The sequence below is a fragment of the Bos indicus x Bos taurus genome, chromosome 16 (genome assembly GCF_003369695.1).
Source record: "Bos indicus x Bos taurus breed Angus x Brahman F1 hybrid chromosome 16, Bos_hybrid_MaternalHap_v2.0, whole genome shotgun sequence".
NCBI lineage: Eukaryota > Metazoa > Chordata > Mammalia > Artiodactyla > Bovidae > Bos > Bos indicus x Bos taurus.
This window is the reverse complement of record NC_040091.1, coordinates 25,349,373-25,369,970: the sequence shown is the minus strand read 5'-3', so window position 1 is coordinate 25,369,970 and position 20,598 is coordinate 25,349,373. Positions and strand designations below refer to the sequence as shown.

The window sequence follows — 20,598 nt, the reverse complement described above, 5'->3', positions numbered from 1 at the left end:
AAAATGAGTTAAAGTGTATTTCCTTTTCTTTAATTATCTGGACTAATTTGTGTAAAATGTGTTTCTTCCTTCCAAGTGAAGCCATCTAGATCTGATGTTTAATGGTAGATGACCATTTTAATGGTAGTTGGGCCCTATTCTTTGATCCATTCTGGCAATCTCTGTCTTTTAATTGGTACATTTAGACCATTGACATTCAAAGATATTATTGCTATGGTTGAAATGATATCTACCATACTCACTACTCCTCTATTTTTTGATATTGTTTTTTGTTCCTGTTTTTTCTTCTACTCTTTTTCTGCCTTTTGCAGATTCAATTGAACATTTTATTTGATTCCATTTTCTCTCCTTTGTTAGCATATTGATCATACTACGTTTTGAAATCTTGTTTAAGGAGTTGCGTAGAGTTTGCCATATACATTTACAACTAAGCTAAGTTCACTTTCAAACAACATTACAAAACTTCCTGGGTAGTCTGTGTTTTACAATAAAAAAATAATCCTACTTCTTCCCTTTTGTCCCTAATTGTTATCATTCATTTCACTTATATATAAGCATGTATAATAATTATAACAGTGATATATAATAATTATTAACATTTTATAATTTAATAATACTATTATTTTACTGTATACATAAGCATACATAATTAAATACATTGTTGCTGTTGTATATTGTTGTAATTGTTGTTAGTATATTGAACTAACTTCTATCTGTTAGACCAGTGAAGAATAAAAAAAAGTTTTGATTTTTACCTTCCCCTATTCCTTCTTTGGAGAAGGCACTGGCGACCCACTCCAGTACTCTTGCCTGGAAAATCCCATGGATGGAGGAGCCTGGTAGGCTGCAGTCCATGGGGTCACACAGAGTCGGACACGACTGAGTGACTTCACTTTCACTTTTCACTTTCATGCATTGGAGAAGGAAATGGCAACCCACTCCAGTGTTCTTGCCTAGAGAATCCCAGGGACGGGGGAGCCTGGTGGGCTGCCGTCTATGCAGTTGCATAGAGTCGGACACGACTGACGTGACTTAGCAGCATTCCTTCTTTGATACTCTTCCTTTCTTTATATGGATTTGAGTTTCTGACTGATATTATTTTTCTTCTCTCAAAAGAACTTCATTTAACATTTCTTGCAAGGTACATGCACTGGTTACAAATTCTCTCAATTTTTGTTTGTCTGAGAAAGTCTTTATTTGTCCTTCATTTCTGAAATATAATTTCACCAGGTACAGGTTGGTGACTTTTTTCTCTAAACACTTTAAATATTTCACTCTGCATTCTTCTTGCTTGCATGGTTTCTGAAGAGAAGTTTGATGTAAATTTTATCTTTGTTCCTCTATACTGAAAGTGCCACCCCTCCATTCCCAGCTTCTTTTCAGCTTTTCTTTTTCTTTATGCCTGATTTTCCATAGTTTGAATAAGATCTGCCTATAAGTAATTTTTAAAGAATTTATCCTGCTTTGTATTTCCTGAGCTCCCCAGATTTGTGGTTTAATATCTAACAGTAATTCTGGGAAATTCTGAATAATTATTGTTTCCAATATTTCTTCTGCTCTTCTCTCTCTTTCTTTTCCTTTTGATATTCCTGTTATGCTTATGTTACAACTTTATGTTGTAAAAGAAAAGTTGTTTCACTTTTCTTGGATATTTTGTTCTTTTTTTTTTTTTGGTCAGTCTTTTTTCTCTTTGCTTTCCAGTTTGGAGGTTTCTATTGAGATATTCTCAAACTCATTCTTTCTTCAGCTGTGTCCAGTCTACTAATAAGCCTGTCAAAGTGTTTTTTATTTAAATTATGATGTTTTTGATCACTAGCATTTCTTTTTGATTCTTCCTTAGAGTTTCTTTATCTCTGCTTACATTGTTCTTGCGTGCTGTCTGCTTTATCCTTAGAGCCCTTAGAGCATGAATCATAGTTGTTTTAAATTCTGAATCTAATAATTCCATCATCCCATGCCACATCCAAATCTGGTTGTGATGTTTGTTCTGTCTCTTCAAACTACCTTTTTTTGCCTTGTAATTTTTTTCCTGATTGCTAGGTATGATGCACTGGGTAAAAGAAACTGCTGTAAATTGGTCTTTAGCAAAGTGGTGGTGATGTGTGGGGGAGAGGAAGTGTTCTAGTCTTATGATTAGGTCTGAGTTTTTTAGTGAGCCTGTGCCTCTGGACTGGAGAAGGCAATGGCAACCCACTCCAGTACTCTTGCCTGGAAAATCCCATGGATGGAGGAGCCTGGTAGGCTGCAGTCCCTGGGGTCACACAGAGTCGGACACGACTGAGCGACTTCACTTTCACTTTTCTTTCATGCATTGGAGAAGGAAATGGCAACCCACTCCAGTGTTCTTGCCTGGAGAATCCCAGGGATGGGGAAGCCTGGTGGGCTGCCGTCTATGCGGTCGTACAGAGTTGGACACGACTGAAGCGACTTAGCAGCAGCAGCAGCCTCTGGACTGTGAACTTCATCAGGGTTTTTCAGTAGCCCCCCTGCCTCCATACACATTTAGGTGGGACAGGACAGCTAGAGTTGGCTAGAGTTAGGTACTTCCTTACCCCAGGTCTGTGAGGTTCTGATAAAATCCTGGCAGGATAGTCTCTGGTTAGTTTCTCCTGAGGACAGACATTTGTTAAGAGAAACAGAAAGCACTGGTGTATTTCAAAATGATTCCTTTCCCCCTTCTCCTGCTGGAAGCACAAGTAGATTTTTCCTGATATTTATTTTGGGAAACTGGTCAAGCTCCTGGAGATAAAACTCACAAAAGTGTAGGGACCCTGGATGGCTGGGCACCCCTGTCTAACTCACGCTTTGTCCATATGGAACTTCTAGCAATTTGTCAATTACATGTTAGGTTTTCCAACCCCAGAACTGATACCTGTGAAGGTTTGGGCTTCTGATTTTCTGTAAGTTGTGATTCTCTGTATCTGCCTGCTTATCTCTCTAATTTTGGGGGCAATGGTTTTCCCAGTGACCTCGCTTCTCTTATGAATCTAAGAAGTTGTTGATTTTTCAGTCTTTTGCTTATTTTAGGATGGTGTGCCGACTTCCAAACTTGTTACATGCTGGACTGGAAACCAGAAGTCCTCTGAAGTGTTCCTTGTGGAGACTTTTAAATACAAATTCAGTTTCTTTAATAGATACAGGCTTGTTGTTTAGATGCTAAGTCGTGTCTGACTCTTTCTGACCATGAAGTGTAGCCTGCCAGGCTCCTCTGTCTATGGGATTTCCCAGGCAAGGATATTGCAGTGGGTTGCCATTTCCATCTCTAGACACAGGCTACTCAGCTTATTTCTTTCTGAGTGAGTCTTTGTAGTCTGCTGTCAAGGAATTTGTCAGATCTTTGGGATTTAATTGTTCTTTATGTTTTCCCCATAACCTCTACCCACCATTTCACCCCCACACATAACAGATATGCAGTGATTTTTAATTGAATTCTATGCACTAGAATTACTGTGGGTTGAGCATCTCTGTTTCTATGAAACTTTTCAGCTGATACCCCTGGTTACCCAATTTTCTCTCCCTTTTCTTCTAAAAAACCTTCTTTTAGTTCAGATAGATGGACAGTGGAATACGAAGTAACAACTGCTACTCTACAGACATAATAATAATAATAATAGCTACTTGTTTTGAGTCCTTACTATATGCTAAGCACATTGGTAATATATGAATATTTACATATGTTATCTTATTTAACCTTAACAATTCTTGCCTATGGTAAATTTTCTTACTATCCACCATTTTATAGATGAGAAAACTGAGGCTTAGAGATGATGAGCAATGATCCAGCTAATAAAAATTAGTCTTTTGTGGTGGTGCAAGCTTCACAGGACACCAAACTCCTCTTACAATAGCAAGTGAGCGTCCCCATCCAGGGCAAGATGGTGTCAGAAATATCTTTGAAGCAGCTTTTTTGATTCCTAAGGGCGGTTAGTTATTGACCTCCTATGGAAGACTCAGTCCTAGTATTCCAGGATTCCCAGATTCTAGGAGGAAAAAAAAATATCCTGCCGATACAGTATACTAACACATATATATGGAATTTAGAAAGATGGTGACAATAACCCTGTGTACGAGACAGCAAAAGAGACACCGATGTATAGATCAGTCTTATGGACTCTGTGGGAGAGGGAGAGGGTGGGGAGAATTGGGAGAATAGCATTGAAACATGTATAATATCATGTATGAAACGAGTCGCCAGTCCAGGTTTGATGCATGGTACTGGATGCTTGCGGCTGGTGCACTGGGACGACCCTGAGGGAGGGTAGGGGAGGGAGGAGGGAGGAGGGTTCAGGATGGGGAATGCGGGTATACCTGTGGTGGATTCATTTCGATATTTGGCAAAACTAATACAATATTGTAAAGTTTAAAAAAAAAATATCCTGCCGGGTAGAGATATGGATTCCTAAAATATAAGGTTTTGCTTTTCATCTAGTCGACTTATGGCTTTGCAGGAAGATAGAAAAACCAAGAAATGGAAGAAACAGGACATTTGCCTGGGCAGCACTGAATCCTGTGCCTTCCCAGGGCTGATCAGCACACACAGCAAGTTTATCATCTCCTTTGGTGAAGATGAAGCAGGTAACAAATGTTAACAGTTTATTGATTTCTGGTTACTGGATCTTAGATAGTCACAGGCATTGTGAACTGAACATTTATGTTGTTGTTTGGTTGCTAAGTCATGTTCGACTGTTCTGCAACCCCAGGGACTGTAGCTCACCAGTCTCCTCTGTCCATGAGATCTCCCAGGCAAGAATACAAGAGTGGGTCACCATTTCCTTCTCCAGGGGATCTTCCTGACCCAGAGGTCAAACTTGCGTCTCCTCCTTGGCAGGTGGATTCTTTACCACTGAGCCACCTGGGAAGCCCCAAACATTTATATAATAATTATCATTGCTGTTGTTATTATTACTCTTATTATTTAAATAGAAACTACCACTTCTTCTATTTTCACTATCGCCCACCTTTTATAATGAACTGGATACTGTTCTAGGCACTTCACATTTTAAAATCTTATTTAGTAATCACGACACCTCCATAAGGTAATTATTTTGCTTATTTCACCAATGAGGGAAACAGACTGACTATGCCAACTTATCCCTTCTTGGTTGGCTGTACAGCTCACTGTGAAGGTAGACCAAGGTCTGCACTGTAGTCTGTTCAGTCCTTTGACTGTGAAGGACTGTTCTAATCTGTGATTATACAAATGTAGACAGAGCCAACAGTGGGTATTTATCCTGCTGCTGTTGCCTGGGAGAAAGTACCTCTGATGATCAGCCACTAGCTGGGCTGGGCTCTTCCTGATCCTGCCCAGAGTTTGTTAGGAAACTTCTGTGAATGAACAAGGGAGAATTTCTTTCTTGAGAGATCTGGGAAAAGGGTAGACAGCTAGGTAGGAGGCTACACACTAGAGCCATTAGGCGTATGTTAAGGGCATCAACAGAGCAAGGCATTTGTGCATGTATGAGAGACAGTGGTGAAGGGAAAGAGGGATTTAGCTTTAATAAATATCCACTCTGTGTTGACCTATATGGGTGGGATGGTGGGGGTGGGAGGAAGATTCAAAAGGGCAGGGATATATATAAGTATACATATATACTTATAGCTGATTCACAGCTTCCCTGGTGGCTCAGACATTAAAGAATCTACCTGCAATGTGGGAGATTCGAGTTCGATTCCTGGATCGAGAAGCTTTCCTAGAGAAGGAAATGGCAACGTACTCTTGCCTGGAGAATTCCATGGACAGAGGAGCCTGGTGGGCTACAGTCCATGGGGTTGCAAACAGTCAGACATGACTAGGCGACCAACACTTTCACTTTCATAGCTGATTCACATTGCTGTACAGCAGAAGCTAACACAACATTGTAAAGCAATTATATTCCCATTTTGAAAAATATACAATAAAATGGATAACCAACAAGGACCTACTGTTTAGCACAGGGAACCCTGCTCAGTGTGGCAGCCTGGATGGGAGGGAGCTTAGGGGAGAATACATGCATATATATGCATGGCTGAGTCCCTTGCTGTTCACTTGAAACTGTCAATACTATTAATTGGCTCAACATCAATATAAAATAAAAAGTTAAAAACAAAAGGAAACAAAAAATCCCCATACAAAACAAACAACGAGAAAACAAATATCCTCAAATTGTTAACTCAGAAAATGAAGTTTTAATTTAAGCTTTATATAAGTTATGTGTCATTTTGAAAGTTAAAGGTTTATTTTGTTTACGTAAGTGGTGACAAGGCCTGTGATCCTTCCGGTATTTGGCATTGCATCTAGCCATGCTCTGAGGCACGGAAGAGAACACAGTGATCTCTTAGGGGTCTCTTCCAGACACAGGACTCTCTACTCCTACGGCTTGCTGCTAAGTCGCCTCAGTTGTGTCCGACTCTGTGCGACCCCATAGACAGCAGCCCACGAGGCTCCCCCATCCCTGGGATTCTCCAGGCAAGAACAGTGGAGTGGGTTGCCATTTCCTTCTCCAATGCATGAAAGTGAAAAGTGAAAGTGAAGTCGCTCAGTCATGTCCGACTCTTAGCGACCCCATGGACTGCAGCCAACCAGGCTCCTCCATCCATGGGATTTTCCAGGCAAGAGTACTGGAGTGGGACGCCATTGCCTTCTCCACAGGACTCTCTACAAGTGCTAACCAGAGCCTTGATGGTTTCTTCAGTGTTTGGTTTCTTTCCACTCTGACCCAAGGGTGGCTGTACAAAAGCTTCACTTGAGTGGGACATAAAGAAAGCCAGTCAGCAGCTGCACCCTTCCTCTCAGCTAGCTTATGTTTTTTTATTATTATTATTAATTAAAAAAATGTATTTTTGTCCATGCCATATGGCATATGGGATATTAGTTCTCTGGCCAGGGATCAAACCTGCACCTCCTGCATTGGAAGTGAGGAGTCTTAACCACTGGACTGCCAGGGAAGTCCTCAAATAGCTGGTGAGTAGATAGTTTGAGATAAATATGTTATAGAAGCAGATGATATTTTGGAAAATTTAAGCATTCTTAATAGAGAAAAGTCTTTGTGAGTTCCAAATTGGAAATCCAAACATACGAAAAAGGGGAGAAACCACAGGCTCATGTTCAGTGGAAAGTGGATGATGTAAATGAATGTCAGCCATAGGCCATGTCAGCGGTGGGGCCTCTCCCCTGCTGGTGCCCCAAGGAGGCTGGAGCCCTCACAGCCTGGAGACCCCTGGAGGCAGCCTTCCCGGGGTCCCTGGGCTGCCATGTTCTGTGGCTTGTTCCTTTTCAGGAGGCCACAGAAAAGCCAGGTTTTGGTGGCTTGGTTTGTTTAGCCCGTAGACTTGTTGCAGGAGAAAACAAGGCAGTTTTTGAACACCACTCAGTACATCTGGCAAACAAAAGTGTCCTTGGCTGAATTTGATGGAGTGGACTTGCCAAGGTGTTTCCAAGCCAGACTTTGCCCAAAGGGCAGCCCTAAAACCAGGGTGGCTGTTCCCAAGGCAAGTTATTTCCTTCAGAGTTGCGTGCTTTTATGATTTTGCGCAGTGATTCAGATTTTCTGCGTGTGTCAGAGTCTTTCCCATTACTGACACATTTAGAACCGAGTGTGATAAGCCCCGTTTTAGTTGCACCAGAGCTCTGCTCTCACTGTTGCTACAGTTATTTCCTGACTCTTCCAGCCGACAGCTGGCACAAATAAACGAGTGAGTAGATGGAGTAAATGGTGGGCGTGGGGCTGTATGGCTGAGTTCTGATGGGTTGGGTTTCTGAATGTCAGTCACGGAAGCACATTCCCAAGAGGGCTGGCTGAGCTCATAATGATTGCAGTAAATTCATATTGCAAATGTTTTGCTTTATATAGCCTGTTACAGTTTTTTGGTGTGTTGTTCTTACCCTAAAATATAGTTCTAAAGGGGCTTCCCAGGTGGCTCAGTGGTAAAGAATCAGCCTGGCAATGCAGAAAACATGGGTTCAATTCCTGGGTGGGAAAGATCCCCCTTGGAGGAGGAAATGGCAACTCATTCCACTATTCTTGCTTGGAAAATCCCACAGATGGAGGAGCCTGGCAGACTACAGTTCATGGGGTCACAGAAGAGTTAGACACGACTTAACGACTAAACAACAACAATGCTTTAAAAATGCCAGTTAGACCCTATAGATGAAATTCACATCTAGCATTGTCTTCTAAAAATACAATGGGAAGTCTATGGCATGTTTAGAATATATAATTTACAAAAACTATGGTCATGTGTAGGAATATGCAGTAACACAGGGTTTCCAATTCTTTTAGACCAGAAATTGCATGGTTTGGAAGAACCTGTGCCCAAGGGTGACCTGTGTACATGTTGGTAGACAACTCATTTATCTCATGTCAGCATCACCTCGGATGAGGTGATGGTTTCTAATCAGAGGGGCCAACTGCCTCTAGGGAAAGGTTTGTCCTAACTCCTCAGACCTCCACCCCCCACCACCCCTTACAAGGGGAAGATTATAGGGTCAGTCCACAAAACCAGTCTATTAGGCAGCTGTTACATTGTGTGCAGGGCTCTGTAAAGAACATTAGCCTCACACTTGGCCTCAAACAAATATTAGTCACTGTTCACCACAAATTCAAGGAAGAAGATTGTTTAAATAGCCCAGAGCCGTTGAAAGCTCTAGGCTTTTCCAGTTTGTACCTTGGTAAGATGTTTCCTTCCATAAATCCAGGGGGCTTGCATGAAGCACACAGTAGCAAGAGTATTAAATCCACGGTGTTAGGACAGAGATTGTGCCAAGCTCAAAAAGCTATCCCAGTGAACAGACATAAGGAAGTAAGAGGAACTGCCGATGACTGAACACTTTCTCACTCAATGTCTAATAATCAGGGGAGGTATTCTTATCTCTCTTTTACAAATGAATAAATAACACGAGGGTTACCCAGGTGGAGAAGTTGCCCAGGACAATACAGATGGTAACGAGTGTTATCGGAATTCAGACTCAGATTTATCTAGCTGAAGTTGGGCTCATCAACTCTTCACTGTCTCTCATAAGAAACTGTGATAAGAGGTGGAATGAGGTACCTACTATGAGCAGGGAATGGTGTTTTTTGGAGTTCAAACAGGAGAAAATGGGAAAAAACAGGCGGCCTTGTGAAAGAGATGAAGGGAACAGTGGGTAGAGGTGATTTCTTCGGGGTGTGGTAAGACCAAGTTGAGGGACTGAGGAGTGAGGGGAAGATCATGGGAAACAAGGAATCCAGGACTGAAGAAGGTAGAGCTGGAGGACAGAGTGAAGTGAGGGGCAGGGAGCGGGGACCAATGCACTAAAGAAGGGGTGAGTGAAAGTCGCTCAGTTGTGTCCGACTCTTTGCAACCTCGTGGACTATACAGTCCATGGAATTCTGCAGGCCAGAATGCTGAAGTGGGTAGCCTTTCCCTTCTCCAGGGGATCTTCACAACCCAGGGATCGAACCCAGCCTTCCCGCATCGTGGGAGCTGAGCCACAAGGGAAGTCCAAGAATACTTGAGTGGGTAGCTATCCCTTCTCCAGTGGATCTTCCTGACCCAGGAATCAAACCGGGGTCTGCTGCATTGCAGACAGATTCTATACCAACTGAGTTATCAGGGAAGCCCTAAAGAAGGGGTAACAAATAGTCCGTTGGACTGCAAGGAGATGAAACCGATCAATCCTAAAGGAAATCAACCGTGAATATTCACCGGAAGGACTGATGCTGAAGCTCCAATACTTTGGCCACGTGATGCAAAGAGCCGACTCATTGGAAAAGACCCTGATGCTGGGAAAGATTGAAGGCAAAAGAAGACAGGGACAGCAGAGGATGAGATGGTTGGATAGCATCATCGACTCAATGGACACAAGTTTGAGCAAACGCTGGGAGATGGTGAAGGACAGGGAGGCCTGCTATGCTGCAGTCTATGGAGTTGCAGAGTCTGACATGACTTAGTGATTGAACAATGCTGGCCAAAATGATTGTTTGGATTTTTCTGTAAGATGTTATGGAAAGCCTGAATGAACTTTGACCAACTCAGTAATAAGTGGTCTTCAGCCTGTAGCTCGCCTGTCTCTGGGTTTCACAGAGAATCCTTATCAGTACTGAAGAGCTGGGGAGGGAGATGGAGACTCACTGGGGTGAAGTTTCTGAAAGCAAAGTGGTGATAAATGAGATGAGAAGCCTTTGGTTTATGGAATGTATGGGCTTCCCAGGTGGTGCTAGTAGTAAGGACTTGCCTGCCAATGCAGGAGATGTAAGAGATGCAGGTTTGATCCCTGGGTCGGGAAGATCCACTGGAGGAGGGCATGGTAACCCACTCGAGTATTCTTGCCTGGAGAATCCCATGGACAGAGGAGCCTGGTGGGCTCCAGTCCATAGGGTCACAAAGAGTTGGACATGACTGAAGCAACTTAGCACGCCCAGCAGAAACATGCCTCTACTGGGTGACACTCCAAGGTGGTCTGGGGGCTGAGATGGACTTTCTCCTTGGGGAGCTCACAGTCCTTGAGGCCTCGCCCCAGGTGGGATTCTGGGGACCCCTTCGTGGGGCTCGTGTATTTCAGGGCCACAACCCCCTGGTGATGATTTTCTGTGCGTCTGGCTGTCTTGGCCCAGCCTTGTGTCCTGTCCTGATGGTCTGTTCCTGTTTTCTCAGGGGAGCTCTACTTCTTGGCCACCTCTTACCCCAGTGCCTACGCACCACACGGATCCATTTACAAATTTGTTGACCCATCAAGGTGAGATTTGGGTTCCTTTTCTTCTCAGGTGATTTGGATTAGTCCTTATCTCCATGGCAGATCAGAAAGACAGTCCTCACTCCCCAAGAATTACTATCAATAGAAGTGATCAACGAAGCAAATCTTTGCTTTAGATTCAAAGCAGATTGGACTGGTGAAAGTGTAGGACAGTTATGGAAAATTTGGGAAATGATCTCTTTGTGGTTGAAAATGAAGATCTTGAGCCTTTATAGGATGACTGGTTGTAGACCTGTGGCTCCTGTCCTGTTGTTTTTTTGGCCACACTGTGCTGCACACTGGATCTTAGTTTCCTGACCAGGGATTAAATTTGTACAGTGGAAGTGTGGAATCTTAACCACTGGATTGCCAAGGAAGTCCCTTGTTTGTTTGTTTTTTTAAAAATATGCTTCTGGAAACTTCTGTCTGGGATCATCTGACAGTGGTGTACAACTCTGACCACCTGAGTAAATATTCCTGCCCTTCCGTGGCTTGGTCTTTGGAAAATACAGTTGGCCCTCCATATCTGTGGGTCCCATGTCTGTGGATTCAACCAACTGTGGACCAAAAATATTTTGAAAACTTCTGGAAAGTTACAAAAAAGCAAAAGTTGAATTTGCCATGCCTTGGCAACAATTTCTGTAATATTTGCAATTATATTTACAACTATTTGCATAGCATTTGCATTCTTAGGTATCATGAGTAATCTGGAGATGATTTAAAGTATACAGGAGGATGTGTAGGTTCTATGCAAATACTCCATCATTTTATATAGAGGACTCGTGCATCACTAGGTTTTGGCATCTGCACAGTCTTGGACCAGTCCCAGGAGAGTCCCAGAAGCAGCTGTATCTTCAACTGTCAGGATTCTCTGTGTCTCCACCTGATTGTTTCCAGAATTCAGGGACAGCGTTTATTCACTTGGTGAACTCTATGATGTGTAACTCTGCTTCTCTGCCCACCTCTCTCAGGGACTAACCAGCCTTCAACTCATCTGGCAAAAGCCAAACTACCGCTTCCCATTTGTGAGGTTTTGGAGTATGTGTCCATATCTGTCCCTGGGAGAGTGATGCGGGGTATTCATCCTGAGAGCTCTGGGCAGTGAACTGTATTTGTTATTATCTCAGGATTCTTACCCAAAGCAAGAAAGTCTCCCCACAAATCAGCCTGAAGGTAGACCTGCCAAGGAGGACTTCCCTTGAGGCTTATGTTACCATATCTGGGGTAGTTCAGAGGACATTTGGCAGCTCAGTCCAGCCACTGGTGAGGGCTCAGAAGCCCAGCCTAGCTCAGTTCCTCTTGGCAATAAGGCTCCCTTTAGGTGTTCTCAGAAGTTCCCGGAAGGGGCTTTGTCCTCAAGATTGTGCCTGGGGCCTCTCCTGATGGGGGAAGGGTTTCCAAGGTGAGTTAGGGACTGAGCTGTCTCCACTGCTGCATCTCCTCCATGCAGATCTCCTGTGATCTGGGGTTGGAGCAAACCCAGGGTCTTTAAAGTGCTTCCGGTGACTGACAGAGACTGTGTGTGGGAGTTTTCTGCTCTTTCTATCAACGTCTTTCACACAACAGGTGTGTGAATCCCTTCTTCCTTCCTCTGAAAGTTTCCTGATTAGGTTAGGGGATAATTTAACTCACTTCTGGCAGCAAGAGAGGTCAGTCATAAGGCAACTGTGAAGGCTGTTCCACCTAGAAGACATTGACATTTATCCAGGCATTTCTGTGTCCCAGGCACCATGCTGTGCATGCAGCCTGATATTCAATGCTGACAGAACCCTAGCGAGACAGGGTGACACCCTCAATCTGCAGGTTAGAGTAACTGAGCCTTACTACCTTCAATTGCTTGCCCGAGGTAGAGCTAGTTAGAGGGGCCAGAGGATGGGAACACATCCATCTTTCTGGATCAAAGTCTTTTCAGCGCCGCCCATTCAGTTCAGTTATAATGACGACTTGAATTGTTGAGACTTAAAAAAAAAAAAATTCTGTAGCAGTGGATCCCGATTCTGCTCTGTTTAATTCTTTAGCCCATCTTTGCACTAAATGCACCCATCCCAGCTGGGTATGAATGCTGAATGCTGGGTATGAATCTTGGCTTTGCCACCAAGTAGCTGGAAATGTTCCTAGTCTGCAAAGCCCCTTTTATTTCAGAAGATGCACTTGGGGACAGCAGTTTAAGAATCAAAATACTAGGAGGCAGAGGGGCTGGCATTACTTAAGGGGCTGTGCAGTGAGTATCTGAAGAGATTTTCCTTAGGGAATCACCACTGCCATCAGAGCAGAGGCAGAGCGTCATTCTCCTCCTTATCACCATCACTCCCATCATTACCCACAGAGCGTTTGTATGTGCTGACCACTGCTCCGGGTGTTTTTCAAAATCTCATTTAAAAAACAATTTAGGACTTCCCTGGTGGTCCAGTGGTTAAGACTCCGTGTTTCTACCGCAAGGGGCATGAATTCAATCCCCTGATCCCCTGATCAGCGAAGTTCCATATGCCACACAGTGTGGCCAAAAAATACCCCCAAAACCAAACCAACCTCCCGAAATAACAATAACAACAAGTTATCCATTCATCACTTCTGGTGTGCCAAGTACACAGTTCTTAGTTAATCCTCCCCATCTCCCTGTGAGGATGGTGCTATTGTTTTTTCTACGTTATAGTTGCGAAAGTTGAAACTCAGCAAGGCTTGCCCGTGGTCCCTAGGACTTGAACCCTGCTCTCTGTTGCCATGGCCCTGCCCCAACCCCCTCCGCACACTGCCCCCCAACGGCCTGCAGTGTCCCTGTGATGTCTGTGTCCTTCCTCCTCTCCACCTGAGCTCACTGAAGATTCCCTGCTTCACCTGTCCCACCCCTGTGGGGAGGGGAAGGCTGGCCTCCGTTCTTACAACTCTGTACCTATTTCCTGGTTCCGTCTTCAGTCTTGTGTCCTCACTTTTTCCATCTGTTTTCAGGAGAGCACCTCCAGGCAAATGCAGGTACAAACCAGTGCCGGTGAAAACCAGGAGTAAGCGGGTCCAGTTCAGGCCGCTCGCCAGTGAGTCCATGTTTGTCTTTAGGCTCAGGCCTTGGCATCGAGGCACTGGCCACAGTGCCCCATGCAAACAGCTGCCATCCCGGGGTGGCAGGTCCTGTTTTCTCACCTACGGCTTATCCTCTGGGTGAGGACTAGGGCCTGTGGCTCATCTGCATGTCTTGGTTGTGCACCAGGGGGCAGCACGTGCTGCCCTTCATTCATTCATTCAGTCCATTCATTCATTCAGTCGTTCATGTATTCATTCTTTCATTTAGTACTTTACAGCAGTCCTGTGCTAATCCCGGGGGGTAGATGCACCAGTAACTTGACCTGTGGGAGTTTAGAGCCAAAGAAGAGGGGGGCAGGTAGTACAGGCAAGTGAAGAAATAAAAGAACACTAAGATTCTGGCTAGAAGGATGTCCAGGGGTCTGAGAGGGCCCCGAGAGTGAGGACCTCTTCCTTGGGGTAGGGTGGGGAGTCAGGAAAGACTTTTGGAAAAGAGGTGCTGTCTTAAGGGCACTATTCTACAGGTATGCATTACTGGAGTTACCCCATTACAAAAGTCATCTCTTTAGATCAAGGCCAGGGAATGAAACATATTAATTTCAAAAGAATTTATATTCAAGAACCCTCAAGTGGGCATAGGATTCCTGGGTGGCACTTTCCTTACAGCTGCTTTCCAGGACTAATATTTCTCCTAAATTAATGCTCATTTCCAGAGATGGTCTTGGACTTGCTAAAGGAGCAGTCTGAGAAAGCTGCTAGAAAAATGTCCAGGGCAACTTTAGCTTCCAGTCCAAACCGGGCCTCATCTCAGAAAGACTCCTTCAAGAAGCCAGCTTCTCCCACAAGCAGCCGGAAGACATCTCCAGGGCCTGGTGCAAAGAAGAGAGCCAGGGTGTGGTCCCCAGGCCCCCAGGGGAAGAGGAAAGGGATCCCCAAACGCCCCAGTGGCATAGCCAGGCAGGCCGCACAGCACAGACGAGCTGGCAGAAGTCTCCCTCCGCCTCTTCCGTCAAGGTGGCCACTCAGGGGACCAGAACCACCTCACCACGTGGAAGCTGCTGCTGCTGAACCTGACTTTAGACGTGCGGGAAGCCGGGGGTGGAGGTGGGAGCCGGCAGAGAGAGCCTGAGTTAGGGTGGCCGGGTCGTCCTCTCCCCACGTCTTGCCAGCTGAACGGATGCTCCTTGTCTGCTGCTGCTGGGAGACCAATCCCCACCTGGCCAGGGCACCTTGATAATTATGTGCACTAGTCTGTAAGCCTGCTTCAAATCCCACTGCATGTTTCCATTTTGCTTTGTAAGTGCCTGTGGCCAACAGTGATACATCAACACGGGCTCAAATGGACATATATCCTTTGAGCTCCTTGATGTTTGTCTGGCGTTAAGAAATCTGACGTGCCTCACCAGTTTGCCTTAAGAACCATGTCTCTCCCATGCTTCCTCCCAGCTCTAAGAGGAGGCCTGTAGTGGCAAGTTCCCAAGGGGAACCCCTTTAAAGCGGTCATCTCCTTTGCCCTCATTGAAGCTCAGGGTCTGAATAAGGGCAGGTCCTATTCTGTACCTCCGGCGACTACTGTTTTGCCCTGGCAAATAGCATAATAAAGGTGATTCCATTGTGCCTACCTGTTGTGTGCTGAGTTTATACAAATTTTCTGAAACCTCGAAACTTTGCATCATGTGTGTGGCCATATAACTTATGTTGAAGATGAGGAAAGTGAGACTTGGTGAGGTTAAGCGGTGTGCCCGAGACCATAGCAGTAAGGGGACAGTCAACTGTTCAGCTGGACTTGAACCAATGCCCCGGTCTGCCTCCTGTGAGCTTGCCTCCCTCTAGGGCCCCCAGTGAGGATAGGTGGCTTTTAACCAGGTATTTGAAGAATGAAAGCGCTGAGAGAAGAAATGATCCCTGTCTTCAAGAAGTTCTCCAAGTTCTGCAAAGCATCCAGAACAGTATAGGCAATTTGACTTAAGCAGAACAAACCCCCAAAATGCCAGGGTTGTTAAGGACTTTTAGAGGTCATGTGATTCCTGCTTTAGATGAGGTTGAATATATTCCGGACAGATTATTTTAGGCTTCCAAAGAAATAGATTCCATTTTTTTCTTTAGCAATCTCCATTCGTGGGGTAACCTAACCTAATATAAATACACCAAACCTCTCTCTTTCTCTTTTTTCTCCTTTATTAAAGATGTAAAATACTGGTCATCATTTTCTGAAGACCATTTTTAGATCATCTCTTAGCTATCTTGGCTTCCCAGTTGACTCAGTGGCAAAGAGTCTGCCTGCTAATGCAGGGGCCGCAGAAGACATGAGTTTGATTCCTGGACCAGAAAGATCCTCTGAAGGAGGAAATGGCAATTCACTCTGGTATTCTTGCCTGGGAAATCCCATGGACAGAGGAGTCTGGTGAGCTACAGTCCATGGGGTCACAAAGAGTTGGACACAACTGAGTGACTGAGCATGCACGCATGCACGTGTCCACCTTCCTTTACCCCATCTCATGGTTTTGCTCTGCTTTACTTTCGCTTACCTTTGTAGCTCTTATGAACACTTTTGCTGACTGAAAAAAAATTGCACGGATGAAAGTTGAGCATTATATTTTATTTGGCAGGCTTTTATAGCTCAGGATAGCAGCCTCTCAGATAGCTCTGAGTGACTGTTCCCAAGAGGTAAGGGAGGAGCCAGGGTTTATAGGAGTTTTTGTTGAAAACAGATGAACAACATGTGGTTGAGCATCAAAAGATTAATGCTGATTACACACAAAAATGCACATCTCATGTTAAAGATCTCAATGCTTTTCTATGTATGGGAAGATGCAAAAGAGTCTGGGTTTATTGAAATTACTCCTTAGATATGCCTCTTAACTATCTACAGCCAATATCTTGTTTTTCTCCAACCTGAATTCCTCTGAAGGTGCACCGTCAGGGGTGTCTGCAGTGGCTGATGGCTGGATGGCCACAGCATCGCTTGTTTACTGAAATGGCAGGTGATGTTCTTTGTATATACTCTCTAGGATATTTGTACACACTCTCTAGGATAAAAATGAATTTCAGGTCTGACCAACCCTGACATTTTACACTTTTAGCTTCTGAGATGAAGACACCAACGAAAGGATGGGAGGGTTTACACTCTGCATCATTTTGTTAAAAGATGGCTGAAAATCTTGCTTCAGTTCAGGGAGACTGGATCTAACCTTTGGAACAAATATATGCGCTCACGCTGTCTCACTTTTTTCCCTGAACAATCTTTCTTTAAAGACGTGTGTGTCTGGCCCTATTTAATGCATATGAATGCAAAAATGTTCAACCGAATGTTAGCAAACGGAATCCAACAATACATAAGAAAGATCATTACAATAGGATCAAGTTGGATTCACTCCAGAGTTGTAAGGACGGTTTAACATATGTAGACCAATCAATGTGATACACCACATTAATAAAAGAAAAGACAAAAACCGTATGATTATCTCAGTGCCTGCTCAGTTACTCAGTTGAGTCTGACTCTTGTGACCCCATGGACTGTAACCCCCCAGGCTCCTCTGTCCATGGGATTTCCCAGGCAAGAATGCTGGAGTGGGTTGCCATTTCCTACTCCAGGGGATTTTCCTAACCCAGGGATTGAACCTCTGTCCCCTGTATTGGCAGGCAGATTCTTTACCGCTGAGCAACCTGGAAAGTCCTGATTATCTCAACAGGTGCAGAAAAAGCATTTGATGGAATTCAACATCCATTCATGATAAGAATCTCTCACCAAAGTGGTTATAGAGAGAACCTATCTCAACAAAAGCCATTTATGACAAACCCACAACCAACATGATAATGTAAAAACCTGAAAGCCTTCCTGCTAAATTCAGGAACAAGACAAGGATTAATCACTTCTATTCAAGACAGTATCGGAAGTTCTAGCCACAGCAGTCAGGCTAGAAAAAGAAATGAAAAGTATCCACGTTGGAAGGGATGAGGTAAAATTGTCATTATTTGCAGATGACATGATCTTCTATACACAGAACATTAAAGACTCCACACAAAAATCATTAGAACTAAGAAATGAAAGGGGGAGGGATAAATTAGGAGCATGAGATTAACAGATACAAACTACATAAAACAAAAAAACAGGTTTCTGTGCACCTGAAAATAAAGCAATATTTTAAATCAACTATACTTAAAACAAAAAAAGGTTATGGTCTGAAAGTGTTTCGAGTCCTGAGGGAAAGGTGTTTAAGAGTTCATGTGTCTAAGCACAGGACCACATCCATCAAATTCAAGGCCTTCTGAACACAACTTTTCAACAGGAGGATAGTGGATCTAGAGACGGGAGCTGAATAGGTGCCCTGAAATGCTTGGGAACCTGGGGGAGAGGCAGGGTATTCCTCTCTGGCCAATTGGCTTTGTTTTCTGGAAGATGTCTGGCAATGCCCATGAACTTTCACAAAGGGGTAAGTAAGTAAGTGTCACTGAGCTGTGTCCGACTCTTTTCGACCCCATGGACTATAGCCCATCAGACTCCTCTGTCCATGGGATTTCCCAGGCAAGAACACTGGAGTGGGTTGCCATTCTTGTCTCCAGGGGATCTTACAGACCCAGGTATTGAATCTCGGTCTCCTGCATTGCAGGCAGATTGTTTACCGTCTAAGCCACCAGGGAAATCTAAATAACCAATTAAAGATGAGTGTGTTTTTCTAGAGCTAACATCTTGGGAACCAAGATAGAAATTCATACAGTTACATCATTCTCAAAATGAACCCAGTTTAAGAAATACATTCTCTTGTTTTTTGTGGAGTTTAAGATTACATTAGGGAGGTATGTAATTTCAGCTCAACCAGTGCCATGGTTACTGCTTGCCAGGCACAGTACCGGCTCTGGGAGACCCAGAGATGAAAGGTTTACCTGGCATGAGCACAGGTTAAGAATTAACTTGAACTCAAGGTCACAGGATTCTGCACCATCCAACAGAAATGAGAGCTGCAAATGGAAGCTACACTTGTAACTAAAATTTTTCTGTTTCTAATTTTTCTCATTTTTCATTAAAAATAGGTAAAAGCAATGCAACTATGTATTTTAGTTAACTCAATATATTACATGGATGTGAATTTCAGCAAGCTCCTGGAGATGGTGAAGGACAGGGAAGCCTCCAGGGCACCTGCTGCAGTCCATGGGGTCGCAGAGTCAGACACAACTGAGCGACTGAACAACAATATATGACAGCTTTATACCAATATGTAATCAATGAAAAATTACTAACGGGATAGTTCTCTTTTTCTGTGCTAAATTTTCTAAATCCAACGTGTAATTTATTCTTTCAGCACATCTCAGTCCTGAATATCCGCATTTCAGGCACTCAGTCAAGGGCCACAGGTGGCTAGTGGCTTCCTTACAAACAATCCTTTACCAAGAAATGGTGGGTGGAGAGAATCATATATTCAGAAAAGGCTCTCCCGACTTTAAAAGCCACACGGTATTCTGCAATTCAGGGGGAAAAAAACGGAGACATAGGACCGGCTGCAAAACTTGGCTTCCCAAGCAGACCGGGACTGTTTATTTTTGGGAGTCGCTCCCCCTTCCTCTCCAAGGGGTAGGGCTGGGCTCCGAAGCCCAGGCTGCCACGTGTCATCACAGCGCCGGCCTCGGTCCAGGCCACGCTGGCCACACTCTGAGTCCCGGGAATAGGCTCAGAACGCACAAGCCGGCCGCGCACAGGCGAGTGGGCGCTTAGCCATAGCGCCGCCCGCCGGCTGCGCGGCGCAACTGCAGGTGCAACTCCGCCTCCGCGCGCGCCCCGCCCTCGGCGGAGTGCCGGACGCCAGCCGCCCCCCTGCCCTTTTGTGGCTCAGTACTAGTCTGATTTTGCAGAGCTTGAGAACAAACCTCTGGAGCCTCGCGCCTGCTTTTCGGGAGCTTGGGCCCCAGGTCCTGGTAGCGCCGCGTCCCCGAGGACCGCTATTCCTTTTCCTGCTCTTTGTTGCATTCCGGTATTTTCTCTTCCGGGTCATTTCTAAAGCACAGTAAAGCATGTCAGGAGCAGTTACTTTTAATCCTGCAAGAAGTAACGTTTTCAGAAATCATTTTGTATTTTGGGGCATATTTACAACGGGACGATTTTAAAAATGATAAGAGCGCATGAGAGGCCCCAGCGAGGATCGAACTCGCGACCCCTGGTTTACAAGACCAGTGCTCTAACCACTGAGCTATGGAGCCTCCTTGCTACCTGGCGCGTTATAATTCAGGGACATTGGAAACAATACTGCTTTCTGGCAGTGGAAAATAGTTTAGCCTGTGCATCCTCTGTCAATGGCAATTACGAAAACAACATCATAAGTAGAAAAAATCCGTTCTCAAAATCGTGTGTTTAGGATTACGAATCACTAAATCATACCTATGATAAGTTATAGATACAGGTAAATGCTGGAAGGGAAAAAGCAAAAATATAATAGTGCCCTGATATTACTAGCGGTACTTTTACATCTTAAAAGAGTCTCCAATCTGTTGTTTATATGACAATTCGTATCATGTTTCACACTTACAGGGAAGTTGTAGTGTTCTTATTAAGTTATTGACTATGGATGAATTAATTGATTCAACACATATTTATTATGTACTTACATACTATTCAGGCTTTATTTTTCTGGGCTCCAAAATCACTGCAGATGGTGACTGCAGCCATGAAATTAAAAGATGCTTACTCCTTGGAAGGAAAGTTATGACCAACCTAGATAGCATATTCAAAAGCAGAGACATTACTTTGCCAACAAAGGTTCATCTAGTCAAGGCTATGGTTTTTCCTGTGGTCATGTATGGATGTGAGAGTTGGACTGTGAAGAAGGCTGAGCGCCGAAGAATTGATGCTTTTGAACTGTGGTGTTGGAGAAGACTCTTGAGAGTCCCTTGGACTGCAAGGA

At 44.2% G+C, this 20,598-nt stretch overlaps 1 protein-coding gene and 1 non-coding gene across 2 annotated transcripts in view; one reads left to right on the top strand and one right to left on the bottom strand.

Annotated features, from left to right (window-relative positions):
* Positions 1-15,326, top strand: part of HHIPL2 (HHIP like 2) — a 28,004-nt gene extending 12,678 nt beyond the window's left edge. The window contains exons 6-9 of the mRNA XM_027564491.1: positions 4,430-4,575; positions 10,612-10,693; positions 13,637-13,719; positions 14,419-15,326. Coding sequence (XP_027420292.1) covers positions 4,430-4,575; positions 10,612-10,693; positions 13,637-13,719; positions 14,419-14,834 — 727 coding nt within the window. The 3' untranslated portion in view covers positions 14,835-15,326. The remainder of the gene's footprint in view (positions 1-4,429; positions 4,576-10,611; positions 10,694-13,636; positions 13,720-14,418) is intronic.
* Positions 15,327-19,824: 4,498 nt separating this feature from the next.
* TRNAT-UGU lies at positions 19,825-19,897 on the bottom strand. The gene has a single exon. It is a non-coding gene; the product is annotated as a tRNA-Thr (tRNA).
* Between the last annotated feature and the right edge of the window lie 701 nt (positions 19,898-20,598).